General features: G+C 41.6%; 1 protein-coding gene across 1 annotated transcript; it reads right to left on the bottom strand.

Annotated features, from left to right (window-relative positions):
• Positions 1-2,297: 2,297 nt before the first annotated feature.
• Positions 2,298-10,287, bottom strand: ZNF488 (zinc finger protein 488). Its single transcript, XM_013958808.2, has 3 exons — positions 10,072-10,287; positions 5,486-5,714; positions 2,298-3,611 (listed from the first exon to the last, which is right to left on the bottom strand). The coding sequence occupies exons 1-3, from the start codon at positions 10,285-10,287 to the stop codon at positions 2,437-2,439; spliced, it is 1,620 nt and encodes a 539-aa protein (XP_013814262.1). The 3' UTR covers positions 2,298-2,436.
• Positions 10,288-19,542: the final 9,255 nt, after the last annotated feature.

The following is a 19,542-nucleotide window of genomic DNA, read 5'->3' as shown; positions in this document are numbered from 1 at the left end:
CTTAAAAAAAACATGGCATCTTTTAACAAGCACAGAAGAGAATATTTTGCTGCAATGGTACCAAAAAACCTTTAGTCTTATTTATACTGGGCCAGACTGATCATAAAGTCATGGATGTTAATCAGGAGTAATAACATGGAATTATTCTGGATTTGTGCTGGAATAAGTGAGATCACAATCTGGCCTAAACTACTAATGGGAACTATAACCCTAACCACATATGCATGCAGTTACACCATGGAGTTCTTCATTACACTTTATGGACACTGACTTCACATTAAACTGGCTGGCACCCAGATAAAACCAGATGGAGTTAAATTTGGCCCATAAAACCTTGCCATAAATAAATTCCTTACACAGTAAATGTTATTAGACAGAAAATAGAGATGGAAAGATTAGGAGGAAACCACATCATCCCCTACTCAATGCAAGTTTGTTCCCTGTGCTACATGTTTCAAAGCTTTTGTTCACTTTGGTTTTTAATGACTCCAGTGAAAGAGCTTCCACCACTGACCTCGGAAAGCTGTGTTACAGTCCAACCAAACTTCCAGTCTCAATTTATGTCTACTTAACTCTAAGGCATAATGTAACAGTTTCATCACTTTATGTTGGGAAGAAAAGCTGGGGGGAACAGCCAGCCTTTGGCCTGCAATAAGCCAGATGTTTATGCTAATAGGAAACAGCCGTGTATTAATGTTCAACAGCAATATACTGGAAAAAATACAATCTCCTGATTTATAGAAATCTCCCAAGAGATGAAAATGAGTGTAATATGTTGATCCCAACTGACAGCCTAACGCTCTAGGGCTTTTTTGTCACTCAGATGTGTTTACCTGCTGTCTGATACTTCCATTATCAACCCTGACATCAGCATAGGAACTCAAAGAAAACTTCTGTCCAGTGTGCAGCAGACATACACTGGACTGTATCATCAGCATGATGGAAAACAATAAGGAGCATACTGCAATGTCCTATACAAATCCATAGGATACCCTTAGGTGGGCATTGGGTGGTTTCTGATCATTCTCTATCTGACACAGAATAACAGCAAATGAGGTTCAGAGGCAGGCCACAAAACAGCAACTAACCTTAAAAAATACCATACGAGAGAGACAAATGCTCACCTTGAAGAAATCACTGTCATAAGCTATCAAGAGCAAGTCCCTAAGTGGATTTAAAAAGTAATGAAAGGATAATTAGATGAGCTGCAGTAACAATAGACAGGGTTGGGTTTTGGTTTTGTTTTTTTTTCCCTAGAGTGATATAAGCTCATCTGCTTCTGAGACTAAGCAGAATACAAACCAAAGGAGGCAAGAGAAAAAATTTTCCTGTGGACAGGCTACAGGGAGACCTCAGCACCCTCTTTAGAAAAAGCTGGAAATGTCTGATGGTAGAAACCAGATAATAGATGAGATGGTCTTATCCAGTGCAATTCATATATGTTTCTGTCATTTTTTGAAGGACATATTCTTCTTTTAGCTGTTAGCAGAACAGAGCCTATCATCCAGAACTAAACTGTAAATTCTCTCAGTAGCTAACAGTAACTCAAACACTCTAGTTACTTACTTTAGTATATCCAAAGAAAAAAAAACACAAACAGACCAAACTCTGCCCCTATTGGATCTGTACGCCCATCAAAGTCACACAGATCTTGTGAACACACCTCAGGGCAGAATTTGTGCTTGCTGTCTACACAATAATGTTGACAACAGGTCACATTTTGATCTAGATCCAGGTTGATTTGTTTTTTTAAAAGATATTTCAAAAGTGGCAGAGCCTAGAACAGAACTCAGATGTACTGATTTACAAATCACATCCTCTTGGGCTGTGCACTTGTCTGTTGTTGCCAGTCACAAATCTCAGATAGAGTCTGAACTGTAACTCCTTTCCAAGGCCAAGGAGATAATGGGATATAAGGTTTTCCCTTGGAGTCACAAATCTGATCAAGTGTGCTGATCCAGCTAACGTAATAGAGTAAGAGTCTGCCAAAGCTGCCAGAAAATAGTTACTTCTTTTCTTTTAGCACACAAGCACTGTGTTTTTTAGTGCTTGAAGATTCTAGATTCAGTGAGGATGTTGTTACTTCTGTATTTACATTATATTGCACAGGCACCAGCAGATCAAATACAAGCAAATTCTGTATGCACTTTGTTCCCAACTCTTTGCAAATTAATACTGCATGTGCATTCATTTCACTATTTTATTTCCTCAAAAATAGATTAACAAGGACTAGGTTGAGTTTTCAGAACTTACAACCCACTCAGACTCTTGTAAACAGTATATATATTTTTGCGAAGCATCTATTATAAATTATTGTAAACAGTAATTTCCTGTAAGAAATTAATGTAAACACAAAAAGTAATGGATACAAATGAATTATGTTCCCCTTCTTTACCCAACCTGGCCAGTCTCTTGGTGAGAACTGCCTGCCCAGCTCTAATTATGAGAAGTCATGTGCCGAGATAAATGATGGCGTTCTCGGAAGTATTCATGACATATTGGGCATGTTAGCTTCTCCTCCCGTCTCCTCTTGCACTGGGATTCAGTTGAGGAATATTCTTTTTTGTGATGTGACCGCATATGGAAGACTAAATCAGATGTCATGCGAAAGGACAGGTTGCATTTGGCACACCAGTTCTGGGCAGCTACTCCAAATGATGTGAAGGTGGGGGGAAGGAGAGTCAATGAAGAGGAGGAGGAAGAGGAGGAGGAGGAAGTGGTGGTTGTGTTTTGTAACTGTCCTCCTGTTTGTTTGGGCCATGGTTCTGAGGTATATGGGAAAACATTGCTCCGAGTGATGCTTGTCTGAAGCGTCTGAGAGTTACACAAATCACTGGCAAAGAACTTGGAATTCAGGAGAGTGCCGCAGCACATGATGTCTGTGGTGGCAATGAGGCCGGACAGCTCCCCCAGGCTCTTTGCTGAGTCGTTCATGGGATGAGAAGAATTTACTGCAGCTCTTTCTGCTAGACCCTTACTGGGTTTGCTGAAAGCACTCTTCTGTTCTCCTCGGGCTCTGGTGGGCCACACAAAGGAGAATGCACTGCCAGAGGAGTTCAGCAACACTTCCTTTGACACCTGCTCTTTACCAAGTGGGACTGGGCCATCCTCCTGTTCTGACTCCTTGGGTCTCTCATTCTTCAGTTTGTCCTTCATCCTCCTGACCTCAGTGAAAGCACTCTGCTTCTGCTCTAAAGCATCCTTCCTAGCTGACTGCCTCCCTGAACTAAGCTTCCAGAAAGAACCAGCCAATGCATGCTCTCCCCCCATGTCTTCCTTGCCCCCACAGGTATGTTCTTCACTCACATTATTGGTTTTCTCCAACAACACCGTTTTCCTGCTCCTATTGTTCTCAGCCTCTTCTGATTTTGCTCTCCTCTCTCCTGTGAGACCATGGGCAGCATCTTTTCGAGCTGCCATTTTGACTTCTAGATCCCTTGCCAGGCTGTGAAAATTTGTGGTTTGCTCAGCTAAACTGCTTTTTGTAGTCTTTGGGTCCTGGAAGTTCCTCCACAGCAGGGCACTCTTCTCTGAGACACACAGGAAGCGGACATGGGAGAGATAGGAATGCTCACATTTAAAGACTCGGTTGCATTCTTGGCATCTCAACTCTGCAGAAACAGACAACAGATGATCAGTTTTGCAAAGTCAGAATCATGGATGGATGCAGATCCTGACCACTGTCATTGACACGGATAAAAAACAGAAGCATCTCTGGTGTCATACAAGATTACATAGGATAAAACTAATGCCAGTGCAGAATCAGGCCCCTCACTACTATGGAAAATGACTTACCCATATTTGCTTCCATGTGAGACTTGCAAAAATGCTTTCATTTATACTCTTAGGCCATGTTTCTATCAGATAAACTTACCAGTACACAGCAGTCTAGATAAAACCTTATGAACTTATGGTGGTTCAAAGTCTGAACCCAGATTTCGGCCTACATTTTCCAGGTAAGTCACTAACTTTTAATACAGGCTGAACATCAAACTCTATGTACCCATGTAATCTACAAGGTGTTCTAAAGCTCGATCCAAAGATTTTGGCATGACCCTCTATTTTCTGCAGAGGATACTCTGAAAGATTAATACTTTTTTACTAATCATCTGACAACAATGCCTGAAGCCCTTACTCATGCTCACTTGGCAAACTGTTGTATACCTCAAGGCACTGATGCCTGTGGCATAGGGAATAATGTTCTAAGTGAGACAATGCCAGTGATGGACAGGAAGAATGGGGAAGGTGCACTGGCATGATACCATCTCCTGCTGGCCTTTGGATATACTACATCTCCGAATCACTGGGATGATTGATTACCCACGAACAGAAAGGACACGACTCAGTGACCAAGAGACATATGGCATATCTTAACCTTTGGAAACAGTATCCATGCTACTGTGTTCCAAAACACCCTGCAGTTTATAAATGTGAATGATGCCAGATGCACCTGGGGCCTGGGATACATAGGAAAGTTCCTGCCTTGATTGGGTAGAACTACAACATCCTACTCTGTAGGTTCAGCACAGCTTAGATCCCTTCCCAAACTACAGAAACTGAGTTTTTTATATCAAAACAAGGCCATTGACTTGGGTGGGAGAAACCCACTGGGTTAAAGTCATAAGTCTACATAAAGTGTCTCCTGTGTAGTTAACTCTTTGCCCTGGTAAATTTATAGGGTTATATAGTCAATCTCAGACTGACATAGTGTGTCTACACAGAAGCTATACAGAGTATGCTGAAATCGGTTAAAAATGATTTAGTGGGTTCCTGCTATGAATGCATCTGTATTAATTTACAGGCAAGTACATTACCTTATAAATTTACCAACCCAAGCTATGTAAGTTGTCTTTAAATCAACCAAAAAGATCATATAAAGAGTTTTGTTCCAGTTTGGCTTGGTCTCTCTGTAATCTAGATTTGTATTCTTTCTACAACAGCCAAATCAATTTCTTTTAGAGCAATAAATTCCTAAAAACATCTCAGAATGAAAATCATGCCCTTTTCCTCGCTCCCACTGTGTCCTAAGCTAAATAGACAGACTGTACTGTATGAAGTAGTGCTTGAGTTGTTATGTATTTTATAGCCCTGCTCAGTTACAAGATTAAAGTTGATCATTAGCCTATATCTGATTCCCCAAGGAGCTAAAAAAGGTGTATTTCCAACTGATACATTAGGCTTTTAGGAACCAAAGGGAGTCAGGTACAGGATGTCCCTTACACAGCTTTAAAAATTCCAGCATTAATCCCTAGTGCACTATCCTGTCTTGGGAAGTAACAACAAAAATGGCATTGAGAACTGCATATTTATTCTTGCTCTATGACTCCAGCTCAATCCCTAAGGTAGAAAGTCTTTTATCCTAGCTGACCAGCTAGTGTCAGATGGGGTTCATTTTCCTGTATTACAGGATCACCACATACTAGAGACATTGTAGACTCACTTCAGTCCTCAGTGACCCCTGCACAGCCAGCAACTTCATACTCACCATTTTGGGGACTCTGTGCTTTTATCTCATTGAAACCCAGGAGGCTGGAAAGCTCCTCATCATACCAGACGAGGAGCTCCTCATTTTTGTTGATTTTCCTGGTGGAGCGATAATATAACTGGCTATTTTTTAAGTATGCTTCCAAGTTTTGCTCCTTGCTATTGGCAGCTGCTTGAACAAGTCTCATCCAAGGCAGTCCTGTGGGACTATGCACAGATGTAACATCTACCTGTGAGACAAGATGCAAAAAAGGGACGTTTCAGGTCTTGGGACACAAAACAAAGAGATTTACTTTGAATTTGTGAGCAAAGCCTGTTCTCTACCGCATATAGAGCCAGCATGCCAAAGCCGTGAGTCTGACTCTCACACAGGTGTGATCAAATCCAAAGTCATGATAGAGAGAAGGCCTCTCCCATGTGAACACTGAGTGTGCTCACCTACCTTCTGTGGATTCAGTGCTGATCATAGCCAAGTGACTAACTCAGCTGTCGTATTAGGGCAAGACGCACGTACAGTGCTGGAGAAAACTGGGGAGTGGATGTGTGGAAGTAACAGGACTGAGAAAGAGAGACAAAGATGAATGGGAGTTCTGGGAATACACTTGAGTGGGAGGGAGAAGGAGATACTGGTGTTCACATGCAACCTGCTCTGGCCTGGCACCTCCAGGGTCGGTGCACCAGCCCGTCTCCAGCCCTTGCATGGCAAGGTTACTATCCTCTGCCTGCTGGGGGTTGTCTCATGAGTCTTTGCCAGGTGTGTCTCGCAGAGGTATAGATGGTTTTCTCCTCTGTAAGTAGGGATTTCATTCCCGTGGAGAAATGGGGATATGAATCAGGAAAGGTGCAAGTGCTGTGGTCTGGTGGGTGTGAGATGTGCAGGCCCCTGGAACACTGCTGTGTGAGCCCAGAAATAAGCATGCGCTCTGACCAGAGGCATGTGGAGTGTTTCATACCACTGACATGAGAGGATATGAATCAGAAGGTGTAAGAGTAATTTTGACTATTTGATTCAAAACACCAAAGAGGCAACATCTGCATATACAATTGTTTGGCTAGATCACATAAATATTAGATTTTAATAAATACAATTAGGAAGCACTTATACAAAGCCTGTCATTTTTCAGAAATAAAATGATGTATTCATATTCCTGCATTTGATAAACAATTTAAATTCTTTTCAAGGCATCCAAAAAGACAATAACTCACCAGAAGAATACTGTTCATTTAATTATTTCTGAGAGTAGCGAGGGCTTGATTTACTTTCAGTATATATGCATTAAGAAATACCAAACAGATTACGTTTAAAAATGTTACTCAAGTTGCAAAGTTGGGCACCCAGAAGTTAAAAAATTAATATTAAGTCTACTGCTCAAATTAAATTTCCCTTTTGTGTATATGTTTCAGCATAGTCCTCGGTCGCATACACTCCTTTCTCCACCAGACTTCTGAGTCGTTTAGTCACAGGTTGACCATGCTCTGGAAATAATATAACTATACAACATTTGTTTTTGTCTTCCTCATTCAGTGTGTGGCTCCCATCTTATTTACTTTATTACATTTGCTCTGAATAGGGAATGATTAATTTCTTTATAGGTTTTTCCTTGGTGTTTACCACAGCAGATCTATGTCCTCTGCAGTATTTGAAAGATGGGGAAGATTTTCATAGCTCAGAGGCAGAAACACAGGGCGATCAAGGGCAACATTTACACACATAAAAAGCCTCAATTAATTTTTGAAGCACTAAGTCATTGTTTTGAAGGGAAGAAGTTGGGAAATGAAAAATGCCTAATGACAAGCATGATCTAAATTTCACCCCAAGCACTGTATAGTTCTTTGTTTTCCACTAATTGCGAGGCAGCCATTCATTGGTGTTCTGTACCAGAAACAGTATTTTAGCTATTTCTTTTTCTGTTTTTAACTCCCTCTGACTATTACCTACCATGCAAAAGTATGATCATATTGGTAGCTTGAACACAAGAACAAAACATTAAGATGCCATTAGTATAAGAGTTTAATTAGGATAAAGGAGAAAATAAACTAGCATGCCTTGCAATTGTTTCTCTCTAAACACCATGGTAATTAACAATGATTGGATTGAGAAATACAAAAGTCTGACAGTGACACAAGCACACCCACCCACACACGCAGTGGTTGTAACTAATAGCTATGACAGAGGCTGTCATTTATCAGTGTCTGTGTTTCAGAAATATGAAGCACCCACCCGGAGCTCTAAGCAAAGTCAAAGGGAACACCACTCCTCTGGGAACTAGGCCTTCAGAGAAAGAGCTGAACATACTCAAAGAGTTATGTGGGGAAGAAAAAAGGACAGAACGTAAGACCTGGGTGCGGTAAACTAAAAGCCTCTGCCAGCTTTAGTTTTCGCCTGTGTAAAGAGGCACTACAAATCCTACAAGTCCATCCTCTCCCTCACAGGTCAGTCCTTTAGATGAATACTTTGTATCCATATATGAGGAAAAGGCTTCATGGCCCAATCGGCTCATTTATGGTTGTGCTTTAAGGAGATCTGGCTTCCTTTACAGAGGCTGGAGGAGAAGGGAGAGCATAAGGCTCTTCCTTGGAATCTGAAGGCCAAACCACCGGAAGCTGTAAGGGGCAGAGTTGCTCAGTGGGAGAGACTGCTTTATAAGGGGCTGGCTTGCTTTGCTGGCGGAAATGATTGGCTGGAACGAGCCACATGTGCCCATGGCTGCCAAGGCATTTTCTTTGCTCAATGGCACAAATTCATCCAAGGAACTCAAATTAGGGTCTCCAAGTGTATGACAAAAACTATACAGAATACCCTTTTGGACTAAACATAAAAGTCCAAGATGAGGAAACCCTGGCTGGAAATAATATTCCCTTGAAGTCTTGCAAGATTGTTGCTGAACTAGGATGAACATGAACCTCAGCTGCAGAGACTCCACATGCCAAACCACTCCTATGTGTACCTTCTTTGTACCATAGCCAGCATATCAAAATCCATTTCTTGTTTTGCCCCTCAATACCATGACAATATCATGGTATCATGATAGTATCAGTTGTCTACACACAGAGTTAGGAGCTTAACACCAGTTCCTGAATTCTGGAACGTTTAGCAAACAGGATATGGGACTGAGGATTACATCTGAAACAGTTATTTGCACAGAATTTCACATATTTACTGCCAAAAGACAGAGATCTGAGCCAACTCAGGCATCTGATTTCATGGCTGCATAACAACTACTCAGCTCAAATGTAGCGAAACACAAAAGCTATCCCTCTTGAGGGCCACCCAAAGGCACAAACCGTTTGAGGCTCTTCCTTGAGTCTACAGTCATTCCAAAACTGCCAGGAGAAATACAGAAATATTCCAGAAATATAGCCTCATTCCAGGAGGGATCTTTCTCTGATGGGCTGCCACTTCATGTGGGTTCTGGTAACACTGTCCAAGCAGGCAAACTTGTACCAGAGACCCAAATGAATATTCAGCCAAGCCCTGAAGCCTCTTCTTCTCTTTCTAAACCTGCCTAAAGCAAGTCTCAATCCTTATCCCATATTCTCCCTGGGATTTCTCTCCTCCAGAGCACAGAAGTCTTAGGAGAACCTAGTTCCTTCCCAGATCCTTCCATGCTATGGTATGTATGGGAAAATTGCTTGCCTCAGGTTGTAAAGCACCATCTGTCTGTCTCCATGTAGACCAATGATTCCTAAAATGCACTCCAATACCCAGAAGAATAAGTTAAGAGGTCAGCAGAAGAAATACTCATTGTTGAAATCAAAATATTATTGCTAGGGAATGTATTGCTAGGGAACAAAAAGCTTGGGAACCAGAGCTGGAGAAAGAGTTAACAGCCTGCACTCACTCTATCACCATGCTGGAGCTTCTGACTTTCCCTACATGATGATTCCTTTTGCTCTGCAGGCCTATCTCTATGGCTTTGTCCACAGCAATTGAAAAGAGCACCTGCACACAGACAGACATATCTGAGGTCACTTTAGCAAGTTCATGTACTAACAACAATAAGTTGTGGCTGCCTGAAGGTTGTGCGGACTAGTTGCCAATTGTTTGATTGCCGATATCTTAACAGTTCATACAACCTGTGCTGAAATCCCTGTTTCTGCAATTTCAGTCTTACGGATAACTGAGTAAATTGTATTAAAGCTTGCTCAGATCTGTCTACAAATGCTGTAAATGCACTACCTGCATGAAACACTGCAATGCCACACTCTTCCCTCTTTGTTCTCCCAGGGCTGTCACACCTCATTTTAAGCCTTCTTTGTCCTTTGGTTGTAAGGATGAAACAGGAGCATGAAGATCCTAAACTATTTGTTCCTCTTTCCTCCTATTCCTGGTCAGTGCTGAAGCAGATCATCAGTCATCAGCATAGAAGTAAGACTTTGCATTCCTCCTGGAAAGGAAACAGTTCTCACCGAGATCCCTCCAATCTACAGCTCATAAATCAGAAACGTACTGGGCTACTTCTCCCTTTTGAAGGAGCTGTTAGTTGTGCTGAACAAAACAAAAATCTATCCCTTGACAATGTCACCTGCTGAGGGAGGATGTAGCCCTTTCTAAAATGACTAACATTAAAAGATGATTTCTCCTACCTTAAATACATAATGGATGTTCCTTCTGTCAGAACATTTGAGAGCAATAAAAGCTACAGTGTCCAGCAGGGTGTTCTGGAGCATGCACGGTCCAAAAATGACTTCTTTGGGAATGTCTTGTGTGGTATGAACAGTAGCCAATATGTCCGGAAAATGGTGATGCAGAAGTTTGTTGTCATTTGTCCCAAGAAATTTAGGCAAGGATGTAAGTTCCATCGTAAACCTGTAAAATAAACAAGAAATCACTTTTGGAATACAGATGGAAATTGCAGGAGGCCTCACTACTTACAATATAAAGACATTCAGGAACTGTAGGTGAATTGTTACAGCATTCTAAGATGTTGTTGGTTATGGCGTTCACAGCTTTATTAACATTCAGTTCAGAAAGAGAAAACTGACTATGCACTAAACCAAAGCTTAGGTTTGTAAACAAGTCAATTACTCTTTTCTGGAGTAGTCAAACACTTAAGAGTTCGGCCGCTTCTACACTGCTGCACTTTACAGCCATGAACAAGAAGCTTTGGGCACAGTAAGCAAAATTTACAGTCAGTGGAAGTCAGAATACTCTTGTTTAGCATATTCCCAGATATTCTTCTTATTTATTATTGGTAGTTTGTAGGGATGTGAAGGATGGTGGAGAAGCAGAACAAAAATAGCAATGCATTTCAATTTAGCATGGCAACATCAGTCTAGGTTCTTGTTAGGCAGTTAAAAAAACAGGAATACCCTGAGTCCTGAGTCTATTCAGCCTGAACTCACAAAATCTCTGGGGAGTGATAAAAGGTAATTTCATCCCAGCTCAATATTTATGTGAGATCTTACTTATCTGCTGTTGTTAGGAAGGTCAATCATACTGTGACTCATTTCATGGTGATACTTCTTGCATAATGTTGGTAGAGATTGCTATACTTAGGGGTTGTATTTTCTTGCCCTTTATCTTGCCTTTATCATGTAAAATAATATCATATTTTTCAGAGCAGAGATGATCTCTCCAGTATTGTGGGCCTCAATCTGGGAACTCTGCATGCAGTGAGGAGGCAGGCTTGAGTTATTTGTCATTCTAAGCTTCTCTAGGTTTTTAATAAAGATATTGCCATCTCCAGCTCCCAGCTGGAGGTCATGGAAAAACCCTCATTTATGCCATGAAGAGCTGGATCAGGTCCATTAGGCAGAGAAAATTAAAGAGAACAGCAACAAGCCCTGAGGAGGCCTTAGCCTAATAAATACTGAGATAGAAGGGCTGAAGATCCAGTCTAATCTTTCTCATTCTCTGCCAACAGAATTGATTTGTTACTCTGTGATTCATGACTTAAATCAAAATGATATAAAGTGCTCAGGAGAGTTGCACTGATTTAACTAAATCAGTTTCTAAATCAGTATTATTAATTCTGTATAACTTCCTCCACTAGGCAAGGTCTAAGTCCCGACCCTGAAAATATTGCAATACATGGTTACTTACGCAGTAAGTAATAAACCTCTGAAAGATAAAGACCTAAAACAGACAAGCAAGACAAAGCATGGTGGGTAAAAGAAAGAGTATAAAAAGGTCAGAAGGCTTGCTAGAGATTAGTACCTGAGAGGAGGATACAGTGGTCAAGGCTTTCTGTTAATGATGAATTTCATTGTATGATTACAAATAATCTCCTAAAGTTATTGTTTGTGTGAGAACAAAATGTTGGCTTGTATGTATGTATATATTCATACAATATATAGGCTTTACCTAAATATATACAACATGTTCACATATATGTGTGTGTTTCCATTTAAACTATACTGACTTTTAATAAATGGAAACAGTAGAGTCAGAATCATTTTTAAATAGTACCAAAAATAAAAACTCCAACCCAATATAAATAAAGTTGGCATCTACAGTGTTTCAAAGCATCCCCCCCCCAAAAAAAAAAAAAAAAAAGAATTATAACCTGGTCCAGTTCCTTCCTCTAAAGAAGTTACATTCAGGAAATTCCTGATCTCTTCCGGCATTATTTTACTTATCCACTTATGACCCTAGAGGGAATCCCTGTCACTGAGATTTCCATTTCTGTGAAACTCATCCTAATTTCTGTCTGCAAACTAGCAGAGTGTTGCACCTTGGCTCCACGGGTGTCAATCCTGAGGAAAAAGAATTCCAGGGCCCTCGAGGCTGAATTTGCAAAGAGAAAGGAGTCACGAAAGCTGGATTTGAGCATATACATTTCTCTTAGAAAAGGGGTGGGTACTCCCCGTTTGCAGTCAATCTCTTCCTCCAGAAATATTAGCCTAAGCACAGATACTAGGGTCAAAAAGAAACTACACACACGTTCAGGTAGCTGCTGCTGCCTGGTACCTGCCTCTGTTTCGGCAGCTTTCAAAGGGCTATCACAAACCCAGCAAACATTTCTCCCGGAGACTGAAACTGTGCAGCTGCCCAGAAGAAGAATGCGAATTACGTGTAACAGCTCCACCTAGTGATTTCTGCCATCATACACGTCCCAAAGAAAGGTTCACAAAGGGCAAGTCAGGCTTTAGCACTGTTGCCCCACTCTTTTTTTGATTCCTGCCAGACAGATTCTGAAACCACCAGCTCCCAGAGTCCAACCCTACACACATTTCTAACCCGGACAGCTTTTCTGAGGCTATTGGTTAAGGTGAGTATACCAACAGCTCTCAAATGTGTGTGCATTGCTAGGTATGCTGCCTGCTCCCCTTCCCAAAATCATGAATACAGAAGGGCCTCCACACTTGCAAAGGCAAGAGCAGGAAATAATGCCATGGACATGGAAATCTCTGTGTTATTCACAGTCCTGCAGAAGTGCCTGCAGGGTAATCCCCCCTTCTGTGCAGGAGAAGGGGAGCTACCACTCCTCATTAGAAGCATTGCCCCATGGCAAAGGCAGCTGGCCTCCTCCCCAGCAGCTAAATCAGTGTACACACACCTTCAGTTCCACTGAATTTTTCTAGATTGATGGAACAGGGGGAAATGGAGTCTAATAATGAATATCTGGTATTTCTGAATAGCACATTTTCTTTGTATCCCAACCCAAGCATCCCTCAATCACTATGTGCCATTATCGCTTGCTTGTTTCCAAGTGATTTGTGAATTAGTTTAAGATCAGTGATGGACAAATGAATTTCCCCAAACCTACAGACATAAATGCCAGAGTCTCAAAGTGACAGCTATGGTTGCATCCCTCTCTTGCACAGAAGGATCAGCTTTGTGAAGAGCTGCAAAAAAGATGTACTGTGTATTCACAGCAAATGGGCTTGTTACAGTAAGCCTTGTGTCAGAAACTTTCAACATGGGAAGATCCAACTATTGACAGGTCAAATAATTTGTCCCATGCATCACCTAGTGTAACATCTCAGCATAACACAGTGTCCTGAGACAAAGTGACAGCAGGATGAGTCCCTGGTGCTGTTCGCTTGCTGTATCACCACAGCTTCTGAGTACCTGCCTGACATTAATCACTAATAAGAATTATTAATTGCTAATAATCATATGTGAGTGATGCATTCTCTGTCCCTCTCTGCTCAGACAGGAGAACAGTGCTTGCCTCCACAGGTGCTGTTTCTTTGATAGAGTCTGGTCAGGGTGCTGCTGGGGAGGGAGCGTAGTTTAAATTTGGTGTGGTTTTTTTGCAACAGACAAGGGAGGCTGAAGATGTGCTGCTGGTAGTTGCAGAGTGATGATAACCTGCAACATCTTTAATACCTGGAAATGGGTGAAGAACGAATCTTTTATCCATGGTGTCAAAATAGCACATGAGAAAGCTCTTCCCTCTGTGTGGGCAAGCTTCACACTTGTGTTAGAGAGGCAGAGTTCATGAGTGGAGGGGTAACAGCAGGCAAGTATGGCTGTGCTGCTTCCAAAATGGAGCTGCCAGCTCTGCAAAGGGCTGTGCTGCATCCTGTGGGCTTTCTGACTTGGGCCAGCATTAGCCCAGAGAACTCTGTTGCAAAATATAGGTTCACCCACAGAACTGTCCTGCTTCCTGCACAGATGATGGTAGAGGGTTTCCTGATACTTCAGAGGGGAACTCCCAGCCACAGTCTTTATCTTGGAGAACTGAAATACTGACCTCCTTGAAAATAAGGATTGAGTCTTGAAAAATTATTTGAGAGGAGAGAGAGAAACCGAACTGATTTACCTTCTGAATCCTCTGGTGGAGAAAAGGAAACTCAGCAGAGGAACTGAAGGGAGATAAAAAGATCAAGCACAACAGGAGTAAGAGAGGAAGAGGAGATAACTATCTATGTAAGTATCTAAGTGTTACTTTTTTAATAGTTGTTCCTATTAAAGAAACTTACCAGCTCACATGGCACTTTTTTTTATAAATTTAATAACACAGATTTTACCTTTGTCCTATTTACCTGGAGCCAGGTTTCAGATTTTGGTGACCTCTTCAATGAAAACTTCCTTTTTTAAAAGCATACTTAAAAATGAGAAGCAAAGCCCAAATGGTCCAGTTCAAACATGATAAAGTGAAAGCAATTCTGAAGATTTCCCACAAGCTTTTGCTTTTGCTTCTTGAACAGCTGTTAATGCAAAGGAGGTCAGCAGGACTGAGAGAACAGTATCAGTGAAAGGACTTGCCGTGGGTGGTAATGGTAGTGTCAGAAGACACATGAAGATGCCATTTCAGCAAGGCTCAGGGAAGCTTAGTGCTGTCCCAAGCCTCGATCTGCCCTGTGCTCTTCCCCTAGTAAGTCCAGTGAAATACTCATGTCAGTGACACTTTGCAGGAGTAACTCTTAACAGCGGATGGGCAGGAGATTGCCCAGGGCCTAATCAGCTCTATTCTTTTCCGTTCTCCCACCATTCACTGCAAGTCCAGAGATAGCCAAGGAGGAGCGGCTGTGTGCAAGGTCAGGTCTGACTGCTGTCCAAAGGGCATCTGCGAAATTCCCCAGGGAGGGTGAGCAGGTCTGCGGCTACACTGAGGCAGACTGCAGTGCAAGAGAGTTGCTCCCTAAGAGTCAGTGCAACCTGATAGCACCAACACTGCCAATGCATGGCACCATGTGCAGCACTTAAAACAGAGAAATGAGCTTGATGCTAGAACAAAGTAAGATCACTTATAAGTGGGCCAGAATATAAACCTGAAATACACACAGCTCTGAATTTTGGTAGAAGTTTGATTTGAATCTAGACTAACCTCTACATGTTTCTCCTTTGATTACAATCCAAAGCCAAAACTTCAGCCACAGCCAAGAATGCCTGATTTTTGCAAAACTCTTCTTAGTTTTCAGAGAGATCAGACTTGAACCTGAATGAAAATTCTATAATAACCCCTGAACTCAGTACTTGAGCTCATTTAAACCTAAATCAAGTTCCAGCCGAAATCTCTCATCTTTGCCAACAGTCCTCACAGTCTAAGGAAAGACTTAATCATTAAGAATCTGTAAATGGAGTCATAAGGAAAAATGGAGAAGATATACTAGAATGCATGGCATTTTCTTTGACAGAATGAAGCAGGTGAATTGCTCACATTCTTCATAGTGAGCAAAGGACAGAGAACATGATCATAACAATGAATTCTCCAAGACTTTGCCAAAATGATTTTTTTCCCCTAGATTTGATAGGAACTCCTGAGGTTAGTATCAGAACTTCATCTCCTTTAGCTCAACTTCCTATAAGACCTACAGCTCTTACAGTACATTCAGCCACTCCTGTCTCTATCTGCCCAGCATACCCTGGTGCAAACACCTACAAAAGCTTAGAATTACATGGTTCCCACTGACTGTTTCAGCCCTTATTTTCCCAAGCTGCACCCACCACCCCTCTTTTTCCTCTTAGCCTGCCCTTCAGACAACCACCTCTCCAGCTCTTAACCAGTTAGGTGTCCTTCTCTCACCTCACTCTGGTACTAAAGCATCTACAATTGCAACCCACTCTTTCAGTGACCTAGAAATCCCCGTAGGTGTTTTCCAGTGCCATCAGGTCAAGCACTTCAAATTTTTCCAGTGAGCAATTTCTTTTGTAGAGTTGTCATTTTCATGGGTGATATCAAAACAATGATTTTTCCAAAGAAAATACAGGATAGAGTTGCTTATGTTCCTTTTTTTCTTTAAACAAGGAACAAATCAGAACTGGAAAGGTAGTTCTGTATTTCTGTGTGGAGGGGTCTTCTGCTCACAGTGACATTGCTAGCAGCTTCCTTTGATTTCAGTGACAGCAGAGGCTTCATACAGAAGTTTAAAATGAATCTGAACAAAAGAAACTGCCTGAAGAGATGGGATTTCCACCATATTTGGAGGGTATTAACCTGTCTGGTTGCATTGTGTGAAGAGAACTCTGCACAATGTCTCAGAGCTTCTGTTCAGGACATTTGAGTGGGACAGAGTGAGCTAGGCAACTACCTCTCTTTTTGCTTTTACTGTACTAAAAAAGAGGACTTGATGCAATTTCATTTAACATATAGGTACAGACACACTACATCAGAATTACACCTGTCTTATGTTACTGATTTCCACATTTTGTCTACCTGATTAAGGAAGAATAATTCTGCTGTACTCCCATTTCTTACAGATCCCCTAGCTGTCTTGCACATCTGACTAACTCAATCCTCTTCTACTATATAGCTAAGTTTACAGAAGTCTGTCACATGCCTCTTTGTGAAGGTCATATCTTCAGTTCTGCATCATGTAGGCAATGATATACTTGCCTCAAACCACCAATGCTGGGAGTGTCATTGCCTCCTGGAGACACAGGCTCCTATGCAACATAATCCTGCTGTTCTCTCTCGTGTTCTGCATAAGCAGTTCCTATCCCTTTGGGCTCACCCACACATATGTCTCTGAAAGGGTGAAATAAATTTAATATTTATAGTGTATTAGTAGCACATTAGACTCAGATCACCTGTTAGATGACGGGTATTCTCCATATTCTATCTGTCACTGATGAGAATTCTTCATATGGATGAGTTCAGGGATTTGCTGTTTTATGGGCTCTTCATCCCCCAGAGAGTATCTGATACACATATACCATGTCCTTGAGTGATGGATTTTGCATCTTGATTTCTGAGATGTGTGACAGATCTGACAAAGAGCAAGTACCTATAGGCAGGCAACTTCCTATGGATCATGCAACTGGGGATGTTTCATCAACAAGCATATGAAATAGATAGTGCTCACCACAATTGCTCCCAGCCTTCTTGCTTCCAGAAGCAGCATGCAAATTGTTAGTGAAAAGGGTTCAGCCTGATGAATTTGGAATAGTCTACGCCAAATCTCTTACAATGTGAACTATGATACTTGAGGCTGGTTTTGCTAATCCTAATCTAGAGGATTTAGATCCCCCCGGCACCTGCTACATTTCAGTATAATGTAGCACGTAACTCTAGCAGTCTCCTTTGAGGATATAGCTCCAATACTTTGGCTTACCCATCTCCATGTGTAGCTCTTCAGAAGACCTCTGTGAATACATGCAGTTAATAGAGCATTCTGATTAAAACACAATCTGCTTTCAGCTCTTCCTTACTAAGACCCTTTTTGGGTGGTTTCCCATGTTTCTCCATGAAGACTAGCAGCCCCACTGGAATTAGTGTGCCTTTCAGTAGTGTGAGATACTACTTAGCTTGCCTGTAAATTTGTGCTCAGTATGCATGCGTGTGACTGAGTTTCACACAATTGTGACATCTCAGTTTGGCCCAGAAGATCTTTACCACCTAAGTAACATTCCTAAACTCTCGCAGAAAGGTTATGGCAGACTTAGCAACAGAGCCTAACGGAGCCTAAAGCAACACCCACTCTAAGTCTCTAGGTGCATCTCTTTAATGTGAGTACTGGAAGAACTGACCACTTTCTAACAAGCTTTTCAGAAAGAAAGAACAACATGCATTAGTTGGCACTTTTGATCATATACTATTACAAGTGGCTTTGCAACCATGAACAGATAATGCAAACAAAGTTAAAAAGAGTTGCCCGTTCTTCCATCAGGATTACAGGAGGTGGGAATGGTTGATGCCCAGTTCCCTCCCCACTCTTCTGCTTGGGTTCCATCAAAACCTTGAATTTCAGGCTCTCCACCTCCTCTGGATCACAACAGGATCCCCTGAAACAAGCTAGGAAGGTTGTGGTTCCTATTAGGTGGGCTACAGTTTGCATCTCTAGTTGTATAAAACCTGCTCCCTGCCCTTCACCCGCTTTCTAGCTCCAACTGCTGACCCAGGTGATCCAGCCTGGCCAGTGGCTGGAAAGCATGCAAGTCTGTTTAGTTCAGAAATACCAAACATCCACAATGCCAGGGCAGTTCTGTGTATACCCATCCCATCCTATAGTCCAACAGTCTACTGGGCATATTAGGAAATAACTCAATTGCTAAAATGCTCTTCCAAGCTGGAACCCTGCAGATATCCTACTCGTCTCTCTCTCCCCTTTTCCTAGTTCTTGCCTCTCATCCCATTTGCACTAGCTAGGGTTAAAACTTGTGTCTTCCTGAAATATTTTTAGGTGGCTCCCTCAGATTTGAGAAAAAACATTTCTAGGGAGGGGGAGTGAGAGAAAGGCATTGAAACAATCCTGAGTTAATTTTCAGATCCCTGATTTTATACTCTACGGCCTTCAGATGTCACTGCAAGCTCTCCTAAGAAATGTCTGAAAATGCCCAATGTAGAAAGACCAGTCTGAGCAAGGACTCCCATGTCTTCTATTTTCCTAGGATTTGGACCAATTCTCCTTGTCACCGTGGCAATGCTGAACCATAGCACTGCTCTTCACTTCCTGGTGGTGATAAAGGGGCTTGTAGCCTTGCTTAATGTTATGACTGACTTTGACAGTGGGAAGGTGACAACTGAACCACCTTCGCAAAAGGGCAAACTTTTCAGGCAGAACTTAATACTAGTGCTAGTTCTAATGCTAATGCTTAGTGCTAGCTCAGCACTTTAAACTTGTAAATGGAAGGGAATAATAAAACTTGTTTCTCTTAATTTGATAAAAAAACCTTCCAACAGGTTCTTCAATTTTACCTTCATGTTCCATTTTAATCGTGGCTTAATTTGCGTACAGCAATATTCCTTTCAAAGCAATTATCCTACTTTGAAAAAAACCCTAAAAGTTACTCATAAAAACTGTTGACCCTGAGAAGCATCATCCCAGTCTCCTATGATCATGAATGACCATTCATACTCTACTCTGGCCTTTCTCCAGATCAGGGATTAACTTAAACAGTATAGCCCTGCATTTACCAATGTCAACAGAACTGAAAAAACACTTTAAACATAAGAACCATCATTTCTTTCACCTTTTAACTTATTCCTCTGTACTCAAATGTGTGACAGTGTTTACCCTGAAGCACATAACCTGTGACTTCATGCCAATGCACTCCTGTGGCCACTGCCAAAACTCCCTTTGATTTCAATAGGAGGTCTGTCGGACTGAAGAATCCATGATCAGACATGCAGTGTCATACACAATAAACTACAGCTAGTAAAGGAACTGAGTTGATGCAGACAGAGCGCTTCTGTCTGCAGCATTTATTATTCTCTGTTGTTA

Source organism: Apteryx mantelli, chromosome 7, assembly GCF_036417845.1.
Source record: "Apteryx mantelli isolate bAptMan1 chromosome 7, bAptMan1.hap1, whole genome shotgun sequence".
Taxonomy (NCBI): domain Eukaryota; kingdom Metazoa; phylum Chordata; class Aves; order Apterygiformes; family Apterygidae; genus Apteryx; species Apteryx mantelli.
This window is presented reverse-complemented; position numbering and strand designations above follow the sequence as displayed.

What these genes read in the sequence shown, in the direction of transcription:
- ZNF488 (XM_013958808.2), bottom strand. Translation starts at nt 10,287, where the DNA reads ATGGAACTTACATCCTTGCCTAAATTTCTTGGGACAAATGACAACAAA. An exon ending in ACATCCATTATGTATTTAAG is followed by an intron (nt 5,715 to 10,071) that starts GTAGGAGAAATC and finishes CTTGTCTCACAG; the next exon opens with GTAGATGTTACATCTGTGCA. An exon ending in AGCACAGAGTCCCCAAAATG is followed by an intron (nt 3,612 to 5,485) that starts GTGAGTATGAAG and finishes CTGTTTCTGCAG; the next exon opens with AGTTGAGATGCCAAGAATGC.